Below are 25580 nucleotides of genomic sequence, written 5' to 3' on the forward strand. Positions count from 1 at the left end.
CACAATGATTTTAAAGAGGACGTGAGACATAGACAGGAAGGATCATATATGAGTGTGCCGTGAAACTCTCAATTATGCTTCTCCTACTGTGCCACAGCACAGACAGCAACCAGCTTTTAGTGAATCAAGTGAAATCCTGGCTCTAACAAAGTCAACAGAAAAATCTTCCATAGCCTACAGCAGCAGCAGCACTTTATCCCAAAGGAAAGTATCATTTCAAGATATATGTACAGAGGATTGTTAGCAGTGTTGGACTTCAAGGGGCAGTGGCAATTTACTTTAGTTTAAGATGTATTTTCTAGTATTTAAAATAGCTTAGCATGGAATATGGTAGGCATGTAGTCAGTGCCAATTCTATGCTGACCCACAAAAGGAATGGGGAAAAAAGCCCCAAATCTGTTGTTGGCTTCTTGATAGCAGACAAAATGGGTACTGAGAAGCTGTTAATCTTTTTCTTTCCAACTTTTGCCTGTTATCATTCAGGTTATATTTTTGGCTCTGAATAGTTACAATGGAAGAGTTCAGAACAGCAATTGATTAAGAGTTTGGAGGAGAATTTTTTAGTGGAAGAAAGCAAAAAGGGAGAGAGGGTGAAGAATCTAGGAGCTATTAATAATGAGTCTAGTTTGCTATTTATCCAGAAAAAAAAATCACGTTTATATCTGAATTCTTATTTAGAAACAGAAAACAAGAAAAGGAGTGAAATATCTCTTTGAAATTCATTTTTTGTTCTTTCCTCCATCTCTTTTAGTTTATAAATTTGTCTATTTTTGATGCAAACCTTTGCTGAAGTTTGTAGGTCAGTTTCATATACCATTAAGATAATATGAAACAAAACAGAAGAGTGGAAGTCCTGTTTTTTCATGCTTACAGGTCATCCTAAATGCCTTGCGAGGAGAACATCTGCCCTGTTCGATTTCACTCTTCATATTCCTGCTACTTCTCTCTTGCCTCTTCCCTCCCCCTTAAGAAAGCCTCTTAACCTGCTGAATTTCCACCAGGTCAGGATCCAGTCCTTCCTGTTAGGCTCGACTCCAGCAGCCCAGACAAGGCAGCTGTGCTCTAGGGAAGAACGCTCAGCATGGCGCAACCGTAAAGGAGTCAAAACATTTTAAATCATTTGAAATATAAAACAATAATTTATTTTACTTCATTTTACTTGTTAACATTTGCAGCTAGTGATGATTTAATGAAACAGCTTTTATAATTCAATACGTTCAAATCTATAAAGCAAACGGTAACTACCATGGGCTTTTCAAATTCCACAAACTGTCTTATATAAACAAATCAGCTGTACATGCACATTTTTTTCAAGAGGTTGCAACGTTTGCAAACATGCTTTAAAATCTTTAAAGCTGCAGTATACTTCTCTTTGCTTCAGGCTTTTCAGATGAAACCTATATACTTTCTTTAGAAACCTTAGAAAGAAAAATGCTTAAGTGTTGATGGTAACAATAAAAACTGCTGTTCGATAAATGTTAAATATTACAAGAGAATGGCTCTATTAGGAATTCAATAATTCTGAGTTTAAACCTTGAGCTAAATATAGATAAGCAGCACTCAGTGTAGAAGTGACCAACAGCAGAATAGTATCAGAAAATATGATTTCACAAAAAATACCTATGTGCAGTCGCTCTTGTGGGTTTTGCATCTTTTTAGACAAAGAAGAGCATGGGTACCTTTTTATATGAATATAGTTTTAAGCAAATTACCTGTGTAAGTATGGTTACTACATTTCTGATATTTAAACACTTTATGTAAAAGGTAACAAGTAAAAAAGTACAATCAGTATCCCAAAAAGCACTGCTAATATTGCCTCTGGAAGAGCTGGGGTTGGCAAACTTTCTCTCCACTTTATAATGGAGATTCTGGCACCCACAGTCGTAGAGTTCAGTATTTGAACTATAAACTCGGTGACTGTATCTTATATACAAAAATCTTGCCACATTGAACGAGGCATTGATTTCTACCCCAATGGTAGTGTTTTATGTACATAATTTAGCAATGATGATTATACAGTAGTCACTGACAGGAAGGAATTGTACACTCGTGTTCCGTCTGGTGACTTTGTTCCATGGGTAAGCAGTTCCTGGATTGTCATCCAGTTGTCAAATATTTTTTTATTTCTTTTCTTCATCATTTTTTTGTGGCTCAGTTCAATGATATTCATCTCTTTCTTTTCTTCTGCACCTTGCTGTTCCTTTAAACAATCCAGCCTGCTCTGCATCATAAACTCACGTCTCCTCCTCTGCTCCTTTGCTTTCACTAAATGCTGCTTGCGCTCCTCCTTACTCCAGTACCGGCCCATCTTCATTTCACTTATGGCATCATCATCAGTAGTCATCCCACTGCGCTCTTCCTTAATCTTTATGGCTCGTTCTCTCAGCAACCTGTCCCTGACTGGTCTCTTGGTGATGTAGCGGGTTCCATCGCTTCGGACCTTCACTTTCCACTCCATCCTCGGCTCACTCTGGCTTGCACTGAAGTCTTTGCACATACTCACCAGACTCATTTGGCTCTGTGCGTATTCCACTGCTGATTTCTGTTGGATCAGCTGCATGTAGCTCTGATAGTGCTGTGCATGAGCAGGAATATGAGCATGCTTATATGGAGAGTGGTGGTATGGGGAGACACAGGAGCCAGAAGGTTTTTGGCCATGAGTGGGGCTTTTGCTTCCATCACTGGCTTTTCTCTCCTTGCATTCCATCTGTTTGCTAGTGTCAGGATCTTTTGCAGTTGAATGGCATTTACCAGTGCTGGATTCATGACCTTCTGAGCCAGCAAATAAATTCTTTTGGGAGACACTATATGCCACTGCTCCCTCATTACCTTGACAGTTGATGCCTTCTGCAGTTCTGCGCAAGGAATTGTCAGGAGAAATCTCGAGTGTGAGCGGCGTGCTTCGGCAGCTCTCACCTGTGTTGTATGCACTCGAGCTATCCTTGTCAGACTTCTCCGGGAGCTCTGTAATGTCTGAGAGCTCATGCCTGCGAACATCGATGCTTGTGTTGTAGTTGCGGAACCCACTGTTATGCAGCATCCAGGGCTCCCGGTACTGATCCTTCAGCTGCTGCATTTTATGAGCTCTCACAATGTTCAGGCACTCTAGCTCAATATTGCGCAGCTCCTCATTCAGCATCTCCAGCTCTTTGTCAACACTTTCTTGGTCGCTTTTGCTCATATCCAGAGTGCTGGTATGGTAATAAAGGCTGTAAGGGTTGGCAGACTTCACCTGACATTTGAGTTCCAGCAGTTCCCGGAATCGCTCACATTCATCTACAGGGATGCCAAGGAAGTCGACATCTGTGCAGTCTGCTGAGATAAACGACTCGTTGCTGAACTGCATATCGCCACTTCCAAGGGTGTCATGACTGTATGTCAGCTTCTTCTGGCTCCCTAAAGTGTTAGAGGAAGTGGTGTGATCATCTCCATTGTTTTCTTGCTCAGAGCTCTCATCATTCCGAGTGCTGTCATCTGTGCGCCCTACGCCACTGTCCTTCTCGTGCTGGTTAGATAAAATAGTGGCTGTGTCAGTGGTACCACCGTCTTCCTCGTGCTTCTTCTAGCAGTAAAAATCAAAAGACAAAGAGAAATTATTGCAAGGACAAAATATCTCAGGGTGTCTATTATGTAATAGTTTTCTTAATTGCTACCTGTTACGCTTGGTGCACTTTGATTTTTAGAAAGCATGGAAATGGTGACTGAAAACACACCTTGATTTGGATGACCTTTTCAGAAGAACTTGGTCTGATTACAGTTAGGAACAACACTAGAATGCAAGATTTCAACACGTTTCTTCTGGCGTTTAGCTGCACAAAATTATCCAGTCCTACTGCGGTGCCAAAATGAGAATATCGCTCTTCCAAAAATGTGGCTCCCACAATGGCTGTAGAGTTTTTAAAAACTCCGGACAAAAAATGAGAAACTATTCATGAACTTGTATGGTTACATTGATTGTGGCAGGATAACAGGGAATCCAAGTCCAAATCTGTCTCTCTGCATAAACTTGCTATGCAGAAACATTTTCTTTGCCTTTCTTGTCAGATATACAGACCTCAGTACAGTCATTTGCCTCAGTTCTTCATTTGTATTTTATGGCTTTGGGAGACAGGCAGTTTTTGATATGTATGTGTATGTCAAATAGGGTATTCTATACAGAGAGCAGTAGCTCTCTGCCTCCTTTACTTATACTGTACTTAGCTTCTACTTTTGCCACTGATCCACAGCCAGAATGGTGCATTTCTGAGAAGATCATGTGGTCATAATGGAAAAAATGAAAAAGGTAACATTTAAAAATAATTCAGTCCCCAAGAAGTTGTTTGTGGATAGACATATGATATCTCGATTTTGCAGTAAGTCTTTTTGCTTTGATTGTCATTCAAGACACTAAACGTATTCAGTCATGCTCAATATCGGAATATTGAGTGCAATGTGAAGCTTTGACACCATTGCACAACAGAACAGCAGTACCTGCTGAAGCATGCTGGCAGTAAATTGCATTGCCTGGTGGTGCTGCTCCTCCAACATGTCCATGTGCAAGTCATCCAGAAAATCATTTCTGTCATCGTCCATCCATCCTTCATCCAGCTATGTGAAAAAGAAGGGAAAAAAAACCCAAACCAAATGTCAAAAGAATGAAAACTTGTAAATTAGGTTCCTTCTTTGTGAAAGGTGATTGGGAAATTTTAAGAGACTCCTTCCTGTGACAGTGCTGCTATGTCCTGTGAGGATGCACACATGTACTGAGTGTGGGCATTCACTCTTCTACCTTCTCCCACCTCAAACTTCAACAGCATGGCTTTAATGTCAGCAGCCCTTTGCATGAAACCAACACAGAGTTTTCACCCATGGAAATGCTTCTGAGCATCAGGGCTGTTCTGGTTTGCGTGTCATTTGATTAGGATGTATAAAATACTCCAGGGTGCAAGGCTTAAATACACCACTTGTGAGGCAGCACAAAGAGCCAGGAGCAAAAATGCTTGTACTGGATATGTGAGTCTTTTTACTCCCAACCTGTCAGCCCCAGGGGAGAGAGCTCAGAAACATGTAGGCTAACAAGACAGTCATGAGCATGACCCCGTGTTTCTGGGTGCATTGGCAAGGGTTGATTTCCCAGCACATGGAGCAAGAGACAGATGAAACAACAGTGCTGTTTGTTCAGCATCTTGTTGTGCTAATCCCCACTCCATGAAGGGATCTGGTACAACCTTTTATTATGTCGAGGATGCTTCTTGACAGTATTTAACTACATTAAGAGTTGGTATTATAAAGATAATTATTATTATAATGATAAATAATAGATATTTTAATGAATGATTTATCAATAGCTGTAGGATTTAGAATTCAGTATGGTCTTCAAAGCCACAGCTTGAAATCATCCAAAGTATCTTGCACTGACAGTTGTAACATACACTGCAGCATACATAAATCACTGAAATTCTTATACATTGAACTGTAATATAATGCATATCTATGACTACTGCATTCTATTATTTTATACCACATGTATGTCCAGTTAAACAATTTAATACGGTTTTAGATAGATTTGGTAGATTTATTTCGGTTAAAATTCTTCAATGGTAAATACTTTCTACAAAACAGCAAGTCTTTTAATTAAGACTTTATTTATTTATTACTACAGTACCTGAATTTCTGGTCTTGCAACAAGTAAGGAGATATTCTTGCTCTCTTCACTGGTGAGAAGTGCTACAGCTTCTTCTCGGTTCTGTACCTCTATGCCATTGATCTTTAAAGGAAAGAGCAACAGAATGACATCCTTTCACACAGATATTTAAATACTGCCGTGGCCAGCTCTAGAGGGCTGTGTGGCTGGATAGATCCCAGTGCAGTACAAGCCAGAGAGCTTGAATCAAATTTAGGTAACTGTCAGGCAATGGATGCATGAAGCTGTTCCAAAGCTGTGCAGGTAATGCACAGAGCTTGTTATGAGAACAGAAACTAGACAGTGAGCAAAGTCAGCTCATGTGGGTGGAGAGGAATGCCCTAGTATGGGCAGGTGAAGCTATGAACACCATCCCCAGAGACTACATGGGGTGTGGATGTCTACATGCTTTAGTCTCCATGTAGGAGATAGACTACTTCCATCAAAATCACTGCGGTGTAAGATTGCACTGCTGCTCCTTCTGGCATGCAGAAGTGTGTGTTCAGCCTGCAGTGTTAGACACCCTGTTTATGAGGCTGTCCACTGAGATTCTGCAAATAGGGTCAGAATGGATTTTTTTTTTTGTGGTAGAAGGAAAAGTTCAAGGTGTATCAGAATAGGTGCTGGAAACAGATAGAATCCTCTGACAAAATCCTCAGTCTGCAGACCAGGCTAGTATACAGCTTTACCTGGCCAGGAATATAACAATTTGACTGATACGTAGCAGAGGAAATTGAGTTTCAGAAATTCAGTCTTCAGAAAGTTAAAAGGGACTATAAGAATGGTGAAAGGAACTTTATGAGCAACCTGGTCTAGTGCAAACTGTTTCTCTCTATGGCATGGGGACTGGAACTAGATGATCTTTAAGGTTCGTTCCAATCCAACCCATTCTACAGATACCGTTTTAAAGGAGTGCTTTGTAAAAATGACACTGAAATGAAGATGTGGAATTAAAATGGTTGCAGCAGTAGGTTTTAGTGTGTTACCAGGCTTTCAGCTGTTTACACATACTTGAATAATGCGATCCCCTTCTCGGAGTCGACCATCTTTTGCAGCAATACTGTTGGGATCGATCTACAAAACAAGAGAACTGTAAGCACTCTGGAGATTTTAGGCCTCAGCCTCTTACTTCCCAGCATAACCCCAGCATTAGTAATACGACTGGTGGTAAGCCACTGTGCCTGTCATTGCTGCTACATAGCTGATTCCATCTTGTCAGTGATTACAGGACTTTTCCTTGCTTATGGAAGACACAATGAAATGCAGATTAATATGCCAAAGTCAAAACCAAAACACTACTTCCTGACAGATGTCTTCAGGAACTGCAGGTTTGTCATGTTTGCATGATATTTAGTTACCTCATAATTTAACGTTTTGCTTTACAGCACAGTATTCTAATTAGAACCTAAAGATTTTGCCTACAGAGCAGGAAGGATTATAACCTAAGTGATGCATTCCAAAGGAACAGTTTAGATTTAGTTGATTTTTCCTCCCCAAGCTCCTGTTGTGAAGTTTGGAATTGATCCGTGTGATAAAAAGATTCTATAAAATGCTACTTATTTTATGAAAGGAAGCAAAGAGAGACAAATGAGCCCCATATCTTTGCAAATAAACATGTAGATTTTTTTTTCTTCATTTATACTATTTCTGGAATAATTGAGAACAAAAATGAAAGACAGAATGTATTACAAATCGTCTGAAAACGTCATCTGAAATTGAATGTTGAGAATATATTAGGGAAGAATGAGCACTAAATGTCAATATAACAAAAGCCATTAGCCACCCAAAGAGAGGTCTTATAAATTATAAGAGATAATCAGACGTTGCAAAATGCATGTATTCCTGTGATGCAGTGGAAAAGAAGCAATGTTTACTGTGAAATGTTTCAGGTGAAAACTCTGGTATTTTTAATGAGTGTAAGTCTCAAGTACAACACACATTTGGTGTTTGTACAGACTGAAATAGGGTAACATCACAGCTCTCTTCTCTAGACTTCAGAACAAGGAACATGCATACAAATAACAAAGGCAAGCATTTGTTCTGGGGTAGTTAATAATGTTCAACGCTGGAGAAACTGTCAATTTAACACTGCTTTCCAAGCGAATAAAGAGCCTTCTGAAGGCTGTGTGTTTGTTTTTTTCCACTGTATTTCTAAAGATTTCTCACTGAAGTCGGTAGGAGTTGGACTTCAATGGAACAGGATTTCACTCAGTTTGAAGAAAAGGAAAAATAATTAGATTTCTTCCAATTATTACTTTCTAGCTGTCATTTGAACATGGTACGAATAGAAGCCAGGAGTTGCCTTAAATATCCAGCACTGCAGTTTAAAAGACAAATTTCATCTTAGGGGAATCAGCCCGATCTTACCTCGCTCACATAAATACCAGTGTCATCCTCGTCATCCGTTCTGTAACACACTGTAAGACCAAGCTTGTCCTGGCTGTTCACTCTGTGCAAATCTACTTCCTGAGGTTAAAAAAAGACAAGAAAGAGAGAAAAGACAGTGAGATACTTGTGATAGATGGAAGCTATTTTTCAAATGCAAAGAAAATATTTTGCTTAAGTGATATAGTGGATGTCTTCTCATTTTACTGTGCAGACTAACTTACCTTACTGAGCAAAACGTGATTATGTGCATACAATCAATACTTCAGGCATTTTTGGCCCCTCAATCAATACACTGTCATTTTGAAAACAGACCTTTTATTGATCTTAGAGAAAAAAATTACCTATATTTCATGTAGAGGTAAGACTTCAAATACTAAAATGCTTATGAAGTATGATTTCAATATTTGCCACAGCTGATCTACATATTTTCTTATAAGCAGGGATTTTTTCCTGTCTCTTCAGAGGAAAAAAGATAATATTCTATTACCTTAACTTGTATAATTTTTATGAAATGATGTAACAAGTTTCTCATATGTGTGATTGAAGATCAATATATGGTTAACAAAGCATTTGGTGCTAGTAAGAGAAATACACTCAGTGCTTCAATATCTTGCAAAGGTGTCATGTGAGTAGGTTGTGGTTTTACCATTCCAGGGCGGTGATCAGGTTGGTCTTGGAGACATTTAAGCCATCTTAAAATACATGGTTTTCCCCAGGACTTTTTGCCACAAGGACTTCCTCTGGGCTGTTTTCTCCTACGTTTGCTCCTGGTTTGTATAAAAGTGTTGCAAGATGTTCACCAAGCTGTGGGATGCTCCTGGCTGCTGTGCAGTCTGTATAAACATCTCTGTTCTCCTCCCTTCTGAAGGACGTCCCAAGAACCCAAGGATCCTAGGGAGCCTAACACACTTAACCGTCTTGTTGTGACTGCTGCATCGTCTCTTCCACAGGGAGGAAGGCTGGTTTGCTAGCTAGAGAAGGAGTAACAAGTTGTGTTTTTTTTCACTCTACTCTCTGTGGTGAGCAAGGCTTTGAAAAGGGCCTTGCTTCTCTGCAGCTTAAACCTGGCTATGGGACTTCAGCCCTGTTGCAGTGAAGGGATGGAATGGGGCCAGGCAGAAAGGGCAGAGGGACCTGTGCTAAGAAGGGGGAACAGCCCCTGTGTGAGCTGGGGGCTCTCCTTGCTGTGCTCGGGATGCATCCAGCTTGGACCTTGTGTTCCTGTGAAAAGTCCTGCTCACAGGATTCATTATTTCTGAGCGTCTCTTCTGTTTTGACCTGCGCTGTGCCATTTGTAAGGGCAAGATAATAAAACAAGCTGATATGAATAATTTATTGGCGTGTCAAGATGACAGCTGCCAAGATCAGCAATCTCATGTTATTTACTTGTCAACATGTGTAATTTCTTTTTTTTCAAGAAGCGTTGCTGTAAATGTCAGTGACATTTCAGATGGTGTTCAAATGGTTTCGATCAATAGCATCCATGGTGAGCTGCTGCTCTTTTTCTCTTTTTCACTCTCTTTTGTTACACACTGGATGAACACAATGCTTTAATAATTTTTTTATTTTTTTTTTTTTAATTCAAGATTTCTAAAGCTTTGGAGGGTTTCTAGAGAGGAGGTAAAAAGTTTTCAGTAGAAGTGAGACAAAGTAGACTTGATTCTAGTCTTAGTTGATGTGATTAATCCTTGGAAGTACCACTGCAGCTAACTCATTTATTCTGGATGCAATCAAGCTGTGATCTAGAGATGAGGTGAGAATGTGTTGAATTGGACACAATTCAGGCGTATTTCCTGCCTGCTTTAGCAAAAAGACTTCATGTTTTGAGGGAAGTTTTCATACTGTGAAATAACTGTGAGAAATTAGTGCTATAGCTCACTGTTGTTTGTTACGCTGGTACTGAAATCATATATAGTGTTTAAAAAAAATAATAATATATATATATATATATATATGGCAGTTTTGGTCACATTTGAAACAGATCCAATGTAAGCATGAACACTTGCCAGCACTTCTTGGAGTGCAGGCAGCAAGGTAGTAGCTTTGTTCTTCCCTCTTCCCTTCAGCATGTTTTAATAACAATAGGTGTTTTTCCAACAGTACACGAGTATGGGGAGTACTGTGATAATTAAAAAATAAGTACGTGTCTATATTTAAAGTAAACTTTCTCTGACATTTTTAATACACTGGAAGGTAATAAATGATCTAGTATATTAAAAAGTATATATTTTAAAAAGAGGACACATATGCTTTAAAAACAAGCTCAGAAATAAAGCACCCAAAAGCTAAAGCAAATAGAATACTCTTAGAGCAGGTGTTTAGAACCTCAATTTTTATGAGTAATTTGTTGACATTCTTACCCTTGGGTACAATCCCTGTAGTCCTTGGCAGGAATGGAATAACTTGGTTTGATGCTACCCAGATAAAATAATTTTGTGTACTTAGTGGTAGGAACAGCTGCTGTCTATGGGTCTTTGCATCCATAAAGTTTTAATATAATCACAAAGGTTTGAAATTTTTGAGAGATGAAAGTATGCAATTCCAGTTGGAGTTGAAGAATCAACTCCAGCATCTTCCGAGCAAAGGTTATTTCCCTTGTTCGGGGTGAGATCTGTGTAACGTACAGATACATGAAAAGGAAAACCAGAACAGAAAATTGGCACCTGCAGGTCCAGATATTGTGGTAGTTTCAGTAATTGTACTAGGAATTAATTAAGCTCTAGGAATTAATGTGGACCCAAAGCACTTTGAAGGTTGAAGTCTGGACAATGACATTGGACTTGCCGTGTTCTACTCCCCTCTCTGCTGCCCTGCCCAGGGCCCAAGTGTGTGAGCCTGCAGTGCTGTGTGCTCCTGCTGCAGAAGCAGCCACTGCATGCGTGGCACTGCCTGGCCTGCTTCCAAAGCCCTGCTAGGCACCTGCTCATTCAGTTTGCGCAGGCATGCTGCACAGGCAGGAGATGAAAGCGTATTTAGTGCTCAGCCAGGGCTCAGATGCTGTTGTAATGAACGCTGTATGAAATGTATCAGCCACCTACAATGAGGAAGGGGGACACTGAAGTGTCCCAGCACCTGGTCTAGATCTGCACAAATTAGTTAGCAGACTATGCTGCTATGGACAAAATGTGTCAGTATCAAGGGATGTGTTAAAATGATAATTGTGAAAATCTCACATATGATGTAAGTTTTACACAAATGCTTTCAATCTTTTGCTTCTTTATGCCAGGTGAAAGTGAGATTTTGAGAGATGTTTGAGAAAAACAAGCTTGCACAGGAGATTTGTTTGACAGATTACTGGCTCCATGTGAAATGCAGGGCCAAGGAGGGCTCAAAGTGCTTGCTGCTTAAATCCACATGGCATTTGGAGAAGGCAGGAGGAAATAGATGTGCACTATGACATTGTACCTGCAACTGCCCATAATAATAGATTAGGAATAAGTAGTAATAGTAAATTAACCTCTGTAAACTCAAGAGAGCCTTCATATGCAACAGATTATTGGATTATTGTACTGGTGATTTAAAATTATGGCATGCTTGTGTATTTATAAAGATCCAAGTCCTTTCTCAAACAAGACAGAAATGAACAGTAGAAAATTGGAAGGAGTGGGCAGTAATGGATTAAAAAAGGAAATAGTGCAAACGTTCAGAAAGTACTGCCCGAAGTTTGCACAGTAAGGGTGCTGTGCTGTCTCTCTCTGTACTTCTTTTTTTTTTTCCTGAGCTGACTTCTGAGATACCTGCTGAGCAGGGCCCACTGTTCAGCACAGTCACTGCTAAGGTGTGAGAGCACACTGCTGTCCTCCTGGCATCAGGGCTGTGACTGCAGGGGGGGAGAGTGGTCGCAGCTGTTTGGAATAGGTATGAGGTCAGTGGCAAAGAGCCATCTGAAAAAGCAACTTCAGCTTTTTTAATGAAAAGTTCATGTACGTTCAAGATGGAGTGAGAGCACGAGAAAGGAGATTTTCTAGATGCTAGCAAATGTTTTGTGTTGCCTTTCATCTCCAAGCTGTGCTGTCAGCTCTGATGAGCTCCGTTCTCTGCTCAGAAAGAACACAGAGTTGGATATAGGAGGGGGTAAAGGACAAAGTCAGATGTGAGAGAACAAGTGTCCTTTTATATTTAGGATGTTCTCCTTTGTAATGTGAGAAACTAGCTCACTGAGAAAGCCCTCGCTTAGGCTGCATGGTTGTTTGAATAAACATATTAATGCATAATGCTGCTGGGGAAGCCTGCAGTGGCATTATTCTTCCTTGATGAACCCAAAGTGACTTCTGGATGCGCCTCTGTGAAAAATGAATGTACTTTAATTTGCAATTGAATCCAGAAATAGAATAGAATTCAAGATTTAGTCCTCCTTTCCTGGTGGCATGCAAACTTAAAGAGAAAGGAAATAATATTTGCTCATTTTAGTAGTAGGAAATATATGGATGGCAGTTACCTCCAAATCCTCAGTTTTTAGATACACATTGAGAGAGAAAACTGAGAACACAATTTTGGTGTCTTGGCAATACTGCCAGCATAAATTCCTTCCTGAGAGTTATTTACATTAAAAGCTTGTTGTGAACTCAGTATTTCACCGTTTTGTGTTTTGTTTACTTGGTACAAATCACTAACCACTCAGTTGTAGACCATAAAATTTTGGATGAGGAGCTGCTGATTTAAATTCAAAGCACGTTTTATGGGCACAGAAACCCATAGGGCTGACTTGATGGCTTTCTTACTTCAGGCATTCTTGCTGCAGTCAATGAAACAGTGCCTTTGTGGTGCTTTAAAACATATCTATCAAGAGGCAAACAAAAAAGCAACTAGCCAGTTGAGTCCCTGTTAGCACTTTGACCTTACCATTGATCATAGTCACTGCAGTTTGAACAGGAATCTTTAGTGGTTTGTAAGAAATACTATTAGGCTACAGAGACTTTTCTAACATTCGTCCCCCTGTGCTACCGAGCTGATCACCTTTTATCATCAAGTACTATATCAATGTCAAAGTTATTAATGTTGTGGTTTAAGCCATATTAATGTCTGGCTACTAAAGAGCATGTGTTTAAGCTGTTTTCAGCTCAAGTGGTTGACCTTCTAATAGAAGCAATATGATTTATCTACAATATTAGATTTCCTAAAAGATGGATTTTGAAAAGGCACTAGCAGAAAATATTAATTTGTTCTATGTTTTCCCTTAAGACTGGATTTGTGTTCCTTTTTATTTAAGAAAAAAAAAAAGGCATTTCTTTAAAAGAAAGGCCTTGAAGTCTGCTAAACAGGGTTTGTTTTGCTGACACTGATTTTATCCTGACTTCTATTTGGGTTTGTATACAGAGATGAATTACTACCAGATCTGCAAAATTTGAAGACAGCTTGCAAACTTTTTATGGAGATTGAGGCCTTGATTCTGCAAACACTTCTATAGAGGGGAACAACTTCATGCTTATAGAATGACTGAACTTTGCTTCTGTTGAAGCTGTTGATAAATCTGTCACTGATTTAAACAGGACTATAGATAGATTGCCATCACATGCTTTGACAGCTTCTGTAGCAGGACCAAGATCTAAAAAGTGAGATGTGCGAGCAAGCTAGGAGTCATCTAGTCACTTACTGTTAATCATGAACGTATTTTCTGGATCAAATATCACTGGAAGTATTTAGAAGTACTGAGATACTTTGCTGCCATTTATTATAAATTGTGAAAAGCATTTCAGTGGGCCAGGACTGTTTAAGTAGATGCAGAAGTAGGGCCTCCAGTTCGTACGCTGCACTCTGAGTGGCTGGGAAAGGGTTATAAAAACTCAGAATGAGAAAACTGAAAACAATCTTCTGATGGCACATGCAAATATGAAAACCCGAGTGAATTTTAAAGATGTGCCAGGCAAATGAGCTTGCATATCTTCATGACTGACCTCTGATTTTGTATGTATCCTCACGTAACTTCAGTAATGAAAAAGGATGGAGTAGCTTAGTATAGTGTCAGAGCTGTTCTAATCTTTTCTTGTAAAGATAAAATATTTCTAAGTAATGCGATTGAGAATGTCTGTTTCTCAGCTGGGGAACATATAAGGGAAACAAGTGTTTTTTTATGATGACTGTGTGGAATAGGTCCTGCCACTGAGCAAACCTGAAAAACCTTTGAGATTTCTAGAGAATCTAAATCAGCACAGTCATAGAGAATTTACCTGATGGAACTAAGGAATTCATTATTTACGTTAATTAGCTGAAGATCTAGCTCATCACTCCATGGCACATTGTTAAATACATTGCTAAAGGTATCAGTAAGGTTTGCAAAGTAACCAAGATGCAATGTTATTAAAAATAACTGCTTTGAAATGGTCTTTTCACTTTATACAGGACATAAAGACCAGGACATCCACATGTTAGGCTTTCAGTAAATGAACTGGTTACTAAACATGGAGTACCTCCAACTCTAACTCGTCTCGGTCCATCTCTTGATGGATTCCTCCCATGTAGTCATTTGGGTCGTAGTATTCATGCACTGATGGATGACTGGAGAAAAAAATATATTTGTTACAGTAGCACTCAATTCTATAGTTAGCACAGCAATGCATTCCAAGCTTACAGCAAGTCATCATGAAACAGAACAGACTAACAACCAAACCATGAAGGTGCACGCAGTTAATTGTGTACATTATAGCATTTATACCAATAAATGTATTAGACAGCATGTTACATGTATTGCAACGTGAATCAAACATTTGACACCTGATGATGAATGAGTCTTAACATTTGATTAGTGACTTTTCCTCAAGTGTAAGGCTGACCTGGAGAAAAATACAGAGAGAATGGTGGCAAAATAAGAAGAAATACTAGATTATTTATTCATGAGCTTGGGTTATTTGCAGAGATGTACATAAAATCTACTTCTGTGGTAGTTTTTCTTTGCCCTGAAGACAGAAAATCATATTAAGTATTTTAAAAATAATATGCCACCCAACTATTTTGATTTAAATCAACAGCATTTTGTTGATTGACTTGAATACAACAGGCTGTGCATAGTGATTTAAATGCCATTTAAATATGCACCACTCTATTCATGCTGCCATTCACTACTGGCACTGTGCTTTTTACATCTTGAGCTCTCCAACAGCTTTGTTGTCTGCATGGCAAGTTTAAGCAGTGTGATTCTTTTGTGATCACTCTTTTATATGCTGCAATTTTATTTCTACTTTCAATTCTCTTAACTAGATACATGTTTTTCTGTAGGTGTGATAGTATTTAATTAACAGCATCTGCTAACTGGTTAAGTTACATAATTCACTAAACACAGACTACATTCATTTGAATGGAATTTGGAAAAATAACAGGAAGTATTAAGGAAGCATAAAGTGCATCCTCAGAAACTTGCATTCCTCTTTGCTTGTACACACTGGGTAACAGCACAGTGTAATAGCAGTCTGACTGCCCTTATATACAGGATAGCAGTGAGACAGGCTACCAACATCCAGAGCTCAAAGTAAGGCCAGCAGTTGGAACCTGTGCCTAATGATGGAGGGGCGATGAGGCTACCTGCAGGACTGGGCTGCCATTCTGTGGGTATTTCAATGGAATTTTCATGAATTAATCTTTGGTTTGGTTTTGCAGCTGGAAAGTGGCAGGTAGTTGACTGAGGTATTGAAAGCTCCTCTTGCAAAAATATTTGAGAGGTGCCCTAAGAACATGTGACCTCTGCTCTAATCCCTATTTCCTGTTCACTGCATACAAGCTCAAGTCCGGCTTTGTCGAGCATTTATGCTAAAACATGCAGCTGAGCTTGAATTTTCAATGGATGACAGTAAGTAGCAGTGCAGTAATATTTGACTGAACCATCTTTCACGCAATCAGCACTGAGAGCCCCAAGGAATAGACTGCACACAGAAGAGCAGTTCCTGGCTGAACACATAGATGTTAGCATGCCATACAAGTCACTTTGGAGCTATACAGGATTGGTGCCGGTCTGCAGTCAAACTCTACTTGCTAGGAGTGCTGACAGTGCTGTCTGGAGAGGCGTGCTGGCTGTGTCTGTGAGCTGTGTTCACCTCTCAGGCTCTCAGTGGAGCTCCTGTTCAGAGCCATACTGCACAGGCAGCGCATGAGCATGTTGGCACAGCTTCTCACCCCAAACAGGGCTGTCTCAGAACCTGGTATTGCTGTGGACTGATCAGATCACAGTCTGAGACAACACAACAACTGAGGCATTCAGCACATTTCAATTACTTTTTCCATTGGGGTGGTATGTGGCAAGACAGGCAATTTGCATGGAGTCCTTGGGGAGCTCTTTTCCTCTTGAACAGCATGTGAGGGCGTGGTGTGTGTGCACCAGGAGATAATTGTCATTTTTATTTGGACGTACAAAACATCAAGCTACCATTAACAATAATTAAAATTTGATTCTAAAACATCCATGACAGCACTGGTAAGTAATTTTAGTCCTAGAAAATAATTTATTTGAGTAACATCGCTGCAGGGTTATAATAAAGTAATTAATACACTGGAACAGAATGTAGCGACTCTTAGCATTATACAATTTATGGCAGCCATAAAAAATAAAGTTAAAACATAAGCAACCCAAAGAGGCAATGAGAGGAATTACAAGAAGCAATAACTTTATCCATCAAACGCCAAAAAAATGAGCTTTATGAGGCTGTGTTGTGACTCAGTGGCATTACTCATGTGAGTAATAGCTTGTAATGTGTAGAGAAAGTGAAAGTGTTTTGAATTATGAATCGATGCTATATGAATCTTGGCTATACCTGGGAGCACACAACCACCTGCAAATAAAGGTATGTTTATGAACTACTTCTGACATGCCGTGTTAAGGAGTGCAAGGATTCTCAAGTGCTGCACGAACAGTTACTTACTCTTCGGGTAGGAGGTATGGGTCCAGCACTGAGACGGGTGGGGTAGGTGAGCCCATCTTGCTTAGAGCCATGATGTGTTCAAAAGTGATGTCTGTCTGAGTGCCCACATCCACCAGCTGAGACTCGGGAGCAGTGAAGATCTTGGTGCGTGGAGTTCTCCTCAGCACCTGCACCACGATGGGCTCCTTGGCTGTTTTGAATGCTTCCACTGCCTGCTCATGCGTTGCTTTAGATAAATCCTTCCCATTGACCTGTGGGAGAAAAGAAAGCAAAACAATGTGAAGAACAGCCAAAAAGTGGAGGGTAGCTTTGTTGTTGCTGGCTGTTAATGGAAGAGACTCGGTTTCCATCTAAATGCTCATATAGCAAGTACTAGGAATGATTTATGCGATGTTATGCATCTCTCTTTTTCATCTTTCACTGGAATGACTTTACAAATCCTGTGCTCTGCATTTAAATTTAATTAGCAGATTTTACTGGGATCACTCTGAACTAAAGTACAAACCAGTATCTCATTTATTTCTTGAAGATTAGAAATCTCTCAGCCCTCGTTCAAACAAAATAAGTTATTGATTCTCCTGTAATTTTTCTGCTTTTGTTTGTTTGTTTGTTTGTTTTTTAATCATTTAATCTTGTTACTGAACTAGTGGGCCAAAAATTGCTATTACAGAATTAGGTATCAGTGTATACCTGTGTATGATAAATACTTTTTCAGATGAGACATGATGGTCATACACTAAACTGGAGATTTCTTTGGGAGTGTGGTTTGCTGAGACATCTGAAAATGTGGAAGGTCTCAGGGCTCATTTACAAAGAGCTATGCTACAGAAATAGTAGGATTTTACCATCTTTTAACCTGCCAACTGTTGTCATTTTAACACAGACTTAAAGAAACGATTAAAGAGAAGCTGCCCAGAGCAATTTTAGCAAAAGCTGAATAAGAACATTGCAATCCCACAGCACCGTGCTACTGTCACATAGTTGTTGTTACGTGCTTTGGGCTGAGTGAAGTGTTGGCTCACGTGCAGACACAAAACGCAATTCAGAATTTGAAAGCTCTCCTAGCAGTGAGAGCGAGGATCCCTATGATAGCAATCCTCACCTTATGAATAATGTCTTACGTTGTTCTCTTTCCAGCCAGAAACTATTCACTTGATAAACTGCACTGCTGTATCTATCAGAGGTGGGGGCTGCACAGTGGAAACTCCTGCCTTCTGCGTGGAAGTGCTGGGTTTCTCAGGTCCAAGAGTAGATCATGTTTTTTCCAAGGAGTAAGACCAGTGGGTATAAATACAGAGCCAGGTTTTAGTAGTGGCTACTTCTTTGTCATTTAATTATTTCCATAAATGTGCTGAAATGTGCTAGTGTGGTGACAATGTCACATTAGTTTCTTGAATATGATTTAAAACACTAAAATAAATGTCCAGATTCTGCTATCTGTGTAATCAGATAGCATTAGTTCATACTGCAATCTGCCATGTTTAGTCCCTCCAAAGTAAGTGGGGCAGCTTACAGGGTACCATCACTCAGTGCAGTAACTGAATTGAGCCCATACTTCAAGTATTGCTTGCAGCAAAAAGCTGGACAATAATAAAGAAGGTTAACTTGAGTGCAGAATCGATTGAAAAGGCTGAATTCCCTCTGAATTACCTCGACCACATAACACTTATTACACTGTCATCTTTGCTTTATCTTAGACAGACACCAGTTTTTTGTAGAGCCAGCTGAGAATGGAAGATGTTAGCCTTGCATTTGCATTCCACAAACAGTTGTATTGACCACAATTGCTCACAGTAATGCATAACGTGTAAAGTTTGGCCCGGTCAAATTAGATATCATTAACTTGCCCAATCAAGCAGATTACTTTAAAACAATTTGTACAGCTGTAAAATTAAGCTCAGTGTAATGTTTTCACTGGAAAAAGGAAATGCTGATTATAGTTCCAGTTTTATTATTTGCCATAAATTAAATTTCACTGTGTGCATCCTAATTCTTTTGGTACAACTAAGAATAGCGAGCCACCAAAATAAAAGAATCCTAAATTGCAGCAAGGATAGTTTTCTCCAGAAATGTGCTAAAATTACTCTTGAGCAAAAAACTTTTTATGTGAGCTACCTTCCATGTCTTTGTGTTAAAGTCTGGTAAAATCATACACAGGAGATAGCTTTCCAATTTATTCCCTAGCATTGAAAGCAACCTGGATTGCAAGCATTGTAGTAGAGGTCTGCTGAGATTCCTTAGGACGCTTCACTGCTGCAAATCTGTGGTCTGGCATCCCCTTTGTGCTTCTGTATGTGATTGCTATGTAAATGATCAAACTTCAAAATCAGACTGACAAAAGGTAGGAATAAGGCAGTAGTTTTTTTGTATCAGAAGTTATTATTGCATAATTGAGTTATTTCCAAGTATTTCTGTGATGTATGGCAGCATCCTCATCATACTAGGCAACATTCTCTGGCCAGAAGCCGTTCACACGTTTCTGGTCAGTCTGTGGATCTCTTATGATGGACTGACTCCTTAATACACAATGGGTAGAATCCTTTTAACTCTGCAGGTTTTTGTTTCTGTCTGCATTTATTTGTAGGCAACATGGTGTATATTATTATATTTGATTTACTGAGAACTGTACTAACAAAATAAGGGTTAATGGGTTGCACAGAGCAATTACTCTTAGCTATTCAGATTCCAAATGAAGAATGATAGAAGAGGAAGCAATGATGGAGAAATATGCTTTAAAGCAATTTGCAGTTGGGAAATTATACTGCTCCAGATTAGGCCCTCAGAAAAATGGTGCAAAGTGCCGCATCGTACACTAAATACTGGGCACTGATTAGTTTATATTTGTGGTTTTTTTTTAATTACTTTTATTTCCTATTCCAGCACAATAATAACACTTCTTTTGTTGTAAAGACATGAGGAAGGGAGTACTACATTTGGGTAATAAAAACTAGTAATCCTTAAGTCTGCTTATGTGTACATAGCCAGTGTGCTTTTGTCCATGTGGAATTAGTACTTGAGGCTACTTTTGAGTTCTTTTGAAACGTAAGCCAATAGATCAGATTGATTAAGGTGTTTCCCTGCTATCTGGAAAATTTGTCACAACTGAGAAACTCCCAGTGCTTAAAAGCCAATGAATACATTTGTGCAGTTCGACTTTGTTAAAGAAGTGACCATACAAACATAAAATTTATTCCTAATGCTGCTCAATTGTACTCAGCAAAATTGCTCTTTATAAATAGTTGTATCTAGAATAACTCAGAAAGAAAAAATCCATGCATATGAATGCTTCAGAAGACTGCCAAAAAATACAAATATGCATAATTTCTTAAGAACCTTACAGACCACGTGACAGAGACATTGGGATCTTTCATGGCAAAAAAAGATGGATACATTAACTGCTCAAATGTTAAAATGCTTAGCTTTGGTGCCTTCTTTGCTTTGGAATTAAACAATATGAGAAAGCTGTATTTAGACTAGAATGTAAAGAATGGTGATGAAATGTGTGGTGGAGCCAGATAGGAGGTTAACAACTGCAGGAGACACAGATACAAAGTCTGTGAATCAAGGCTACAGTACAGGCACAAGATCTTGTCCTTGGATTTATTGAGCCTCATGACGTTCAGCTGGGCTCACTGCCGGAGCCTGTCTAGGTCTCTCTGAATGGCTTCCTGACTCTTGGGCATGTCGACCACACAGCGTGGCATCATCTGCAAACTTGCTGAAGGTGCACTCATTCCTTCTGTCTTGTGTCATTGGTGAAGATGTTGGAGAGCACTGGTCCCAGTACTGACACCTGTGGGACACCGCTTGTCACCGATCTCCATCCCGGCACTGAGCCACTGATCACTGCTCTCTGGGTATGAGCTCACAATGAGTTTCTTGTCAGTTACTTCAACAGTCCACCCATCAAACCCATATCTTTCCAGTTTGGGGAGAAAGGTGTTACAGGAGACTGTGTCAAAGGCCTTAACTGAAGTTCGGATAGATGATATCAGTGGCTCTTCCTTTGTCTACTGGTATAGAAATGCCATCATGAAAATCCCTGAGCGTAAGAGTTTACCGTGTGTCCTTTAAATATTTTGTACTTATTTTTGCTTAAATAATGCATAATGTCTTTTGGGTCTTGATATACACCACAGAAACTAGAAAGATTTCTGTACAAGAAAATTATTTTTCCTTCTATCAAGTTAAACTGATTTATATAGATTTAATGTCATGGATGGTAAGCATTTGTATGCTCTGTACAGCTTGTTGGCTCTTCTCTGCTTCATGAATGTCACAGAAGAAAACTTTTTTTGCTTAAGAATGAGTAAGCAGCTTTTCTTTGTAGAAATGCATGCAAATCCTTGGGAAGTGCACTATAAAAACATTAGTTCTGTCAGACTACAGTCGTCTGTGCTCCATTTAAAACACTCTTTATGGTCTGATTCACTTCTTTAGCAAGTTCTTAAGAAGTCTGCATATTACAAAAAAGCAGCAGAACTTGAAAGATTTTATAGAAACTAGAGCAGCAAAAAGCCTGTTTTCTAAACCTCCTTTTCCTCAGGAACTGGAAAAGGAAGGTTCAAAATATGGGTTAATTCTTCTTGCACTTAATTCTTCTCCATCTAATCCCTCTTTTATTTCCCTCATATGGGCAGTCTCTCTCTCTCTCTCTCTCTTTTATTTTTTGGAAAAAAGAATAATATTGTTTAGTAATGGACTGTTTCCATGTGTGTGCATTTCCTTCTGCCTTGTGAGCCATCCATGACAAAATAGTTAAGACCAAAGAAAAATTCTTTTCTTAAGAGTACAGAATACACTTGTTCTTGAAACCATTAACTTCCAAACAGAAAACCTTGGTAAAAAGACCACTGAAATAAAGGAATTTTTATTCTATTAGTAATTAGCTCATTTATGTATTGATAATACAGCACCAGCACTGCACACTGCATACAGAAATGGACCTGCTTCTGGCTGGGTTCTCAGGCTCTGCTCCTATTTTATCATTTGCTTCAAAGAAAACAGTTTTAGATCAATGCTGGGTCTTCTGAAATTCTTACACTTTCTCTACATACAGAGTATACAGAGCACACTTGAAGTCTTTTTTTCTTAAACATGCATTTATCACGTTAAACGATTTGAAGTAACAGCAGAAATACTTGTACATATTTTGTCAGTATTAAAATGACAATGTTTTACGTATCTGTTCATGGCTTAATAACCTCGGTCAGTATAAAACTAGACAAGTTTACAGGTCTTCCCTTTTTAATGACTCTTTCTGCCATCTCAGTTGCATGACCCAAGAGAACGAATCAATTATATTTATGAGTGAGGTACAAACAACAGCCATAAATAATTATAAATTGCTAATGAGGATAACCCAGTAACTGCAATTACCCACTGTTTCTCATTTTCTAGATTTGCCCATGTATGGAAAACATGGGCAAATATTTTGAAGAACGATGCTCCAGCAGTGATGTTACTTCACAATGTGCCCGTTCCCATTTCTGTGCTGTTGCTTGCCATTTGCAGTATTTGAGTCCATCCTCCCACCCCCCTACCTTCTTCCACAAATGTCCCCTTAATGTAAGACAGGGAAAGAGCAGTTCAGGTTAGCTCTGAAGATGTCTATCTTCAGAAGAAGGTTACTGAAGTTGCTGTCAGGGAGAGATGGAAAAAATGCCCAGTTTTGCTATCTGGGAATCCAGCAGCAGTGCCAGATCCAACTGGTTCAGCTGGGAGCCTGCTCTTTCGGTAGCTACCTGATAGCAGGTATCTGCACCTTGTGGTCTTGTGCCAGAGGCAAAGCAGTGCTGTCAGCTACAGAACACGAACCTTAGAAGCTGTAGTGTAGGTAGAAATCCCATCATCACCTCATTTCTGCCCTTTCAGCCCATGCTGCTTGAACATGTCCTACAATTTCCAATTTGCTACTTGCATAAAAAAAACAACCTGAATTTTCCTTTACTTGGCTAAAATTGATAGCAGCTATAAGATAAAATAAGGTTTTGTACAAGAGCCCATGTTGCACTCTATGAGCAAGCCTTCTAAATTAAAAAAGTCTTTCTTATCAACTGTGATTTTTTAATGTACAAATGTCCAGTTTCTCAAAAATGGTGCCGTTGGACCTAATTCGCTATGTAAATGCATACAGTCCATGAAAACACAAAAGCAAAATAGTCTGATTGTACAATTAGTTTTTCTATGAAACATTTTATTTTTCAAGTGTTCCTAGGGAGTCTGAAGGCAGTGTTTGCAAATTCTACTGAATCCATCTCAAGTATTGTCTCAGATAAAGCCACAAGAAATTTCAGCGCTTAGAAATGAAATCAGTGCCTTTTTCCTGTGCCAGTGCAGGGTATGCCCCATCACCTACCACAAGATCACACACCAAGTTGCCACTGGGTTGAATCAAGCAATAAAAGCTATACTGTGATGCTTCAGTTTTTCTATTAGATGACAGTCTCTAGCTTTTTACCTAAAGATATATTGAATAGTAGGAAGGCTTGCTTCAACAGTCACTGTTTAGTGAATACTGAAGTGCTGTGTATGGATGTATACAGTGAAGTGTATATGTTATTATTAGTTATTATTATTTACTCTTCCACCCTCCTGTCAAATTCCTAACTGGTTCAGGACTAGCAGGATCTGCTTACATTTACCTACTTAGCCTCTGAAAGAAGCAGTCCAATTGATGTATAAGTGTAGAGTTGTACTGTCCTACTGAAAATGAAGCGTGACCTTTTGTTTCATTATTAATGAACACAACAAAACACATTTATTAAATCTGCTCTTTTTCATTAGTCCATATGTTTCCTTTTTCCCAGCCCATATCTGACATGTGACAGTAAAGCACTGAGTGATTGTCCCTAGTGCCTTCTCCCTTGTGATTTCTTGCCACCTGCTTCATAGCATTAAACAGATGTATAAGTGCAAAGCATTACAAACCCCATCTTTTCAATCATTTATCACTTAAAATAATAATTAAAAAAATAGAGCTATGCCATGGTTAATCAATATATCTGCTAAGTATAATGAAAAAAGGCACTGCAGATTTTAGGAAGACTATGAAGCAGTAAGACATTTCAGGTACACAGTAGGTCAAGTGATCCATTTATACTGCAAGTAACCATGAGGCATTTTGTTTATTTCATATCACAACTTGTTTATGTTCCTTTAATCACCAAAATATCCCTCTAACATGCAATGAAGACTATCTTCAGAGAATTTCTAACAGAGGCATTACATTATTCATTGTCAAGTGAAGAGGAAAATTTCAATTGCCAGTTTCTGGTAAATGTCTAATTAAGAAAGGGGACTTCTGAGCCACAGACAGACGCCACAGTCATTAAAGGGCAGTTTTCTGAAGATTATGAGTCTCCAGTATGTCAAGCAGAGTTTTTCTACAGCTGAACTAATTCAGCAGTAGAAAACTCTGTCTAGAGCAAAGCCCTTGGAATGAACGTCTTGTTTAAGCAAACATGCCTACTTTGAAGTACGTGCAATAGGTCCACAACTGTTATTGAGGTCAAGTTTAATGGTAGTGAAGTGACAGAATATAACTTCAACAGTATTCCTAATTTCAGCTGCAGCACAGAAAGTGTACATACAGTGTATTTGAAGCCATACACTGTATGTCAAGTAGACCAGTTTACTATAATTGGCATAGCCAGTTCAGTCTTAACACTGAAAATGACTGAAATGCAGACTAACTAACTAATTGTCTGGCTGCCCAATTAAATTTGAAGGTGTAAAAACCATATACACGTATATGCATAATTATTTTTGTTTCCCAAACCTTACAGCTTCGATTAGAAATTTCTTTTTGAGGTGGATTTTTGTTTTGGCACAAGGCTCCGATTTGGCCCTGATTTGGGATAACATCATTGCTCAGAAATGTTTAAGTCTAGTCAGTCTGTGTCCTTGAATCAGCCTTTGTTAACGCTGATTGCTTTATTTTCTGTAATTCTAAATATGTGAATAGAATTCTAATGACAAAGGGAGGCGTATCAGAGATCAGCTCAGTGCAACTGGTTTGTGTATCAGTCTCCTTGCAAGAGCTGATGCTGGAAGTTGAAAATGAAATATAGTGTCAGCTACTTCCTCATCACTACCAGCTTCTCATTAGCACAGCAATTTGTATGCTAACCTTGGTGTTTATATTACTTTAGCCACATAATATCTTAGTTTAATTATCTCAGTTTAAAGGACAAATCCAGTTTGCCCACTACTGTTTCTACCAATGCAGTTGTTACACTTGCCTCAGAAATGTGCCTGGCAAAGACCATGTGGACAGAGCTTTCAAGTTCTGAAAACACTACGAGGTCATTTTATGTGAGAGGTGCCAGCTCAACAGTCGGAGAGGTACAAGTCATCTGCCCTCAGATCATCTGAAGCCAGGACAGCGGCACTGTGAGCACTGTGAGCTTTGTGCATCCTGCCTGTGTTTCTGTCCTTGTTCTGGAGGAAAAGCCTGAAGTAAGGAGTTGGTGCCCATTCTGGCATAAACCACAATTTCTCATCTTGAAGTGTAGGTTTTGGTGGGTTGTTATGATATTCCTACCCTGAGAAGCAGATGAACTCCATCATCTTGAATCCCAGGGAACAGCTCTGAACATTGCCTGTGCAGTGAGAGTCATTTGATTTAAAATCCTGTGTTCTTACCCTTGGAATTTTTAGATGTCTACTTAGGAAATGCTTAC

At 39.2% G+C, this 25580-nt stretch overlaps 1 protein-coding gene across 1 annotated transcript in view; it reads right to left on the minus strand.

Annotated features, from left to right (window-relative positions):
* Positions 1-1119: 1119 nt before the first annotated feature.
* Positions 1120-25580, minus strand: part of PDZRN3 (PDZ domain containing ring finger 3) — a 119891-nt gene continuing 95430 nt past the window's right edge. Inside the window, exons 4-10 of the mRNA XM_042880856.1 lie at positions 16897-17147; positions 14458-14545; positions 8030-8128; positions 6674-6736; positions 5645-5746; positions 4471-4587; positions 1120-3562 (exon numbers count right to left, since the gene is read on the minus strand). Coding sequence (XP_042736790.1) covers positions 2012-3562; positions 4471-4587; positions 5645-5746; positions 6674-6736; positions 8030-8128; positions 14458-14545; positions 16897-17147 — 2271 coding nt within the window. The 3' untranslated portion in view covers positions 1120-2011. The remainder of the gene's footprint in view (positions 3563-4470; positions 4588-5644; positions 5747-6673; positions 6737-8029; positions 8129-14457; positions 14546-16896; positions 17148-25580) is intronic.

Source organism: Lagopus leucura, unplaced genomic scaffold, assembly GCF_019238085.1.
Source record: "Lagopus leucura isolate 7727_CA_CO unplaced genomic scaffold, USGS_WTPT01 Super-Scaffold_100028, whole genome shotgun sequence".
Taxonomy (NCBI): domain Eukaryota; kingdom Metazoa; phylum Chordata; class Aves; order Galliformes; family Phasianidae; genus Lagopus; species Lagopus leucura.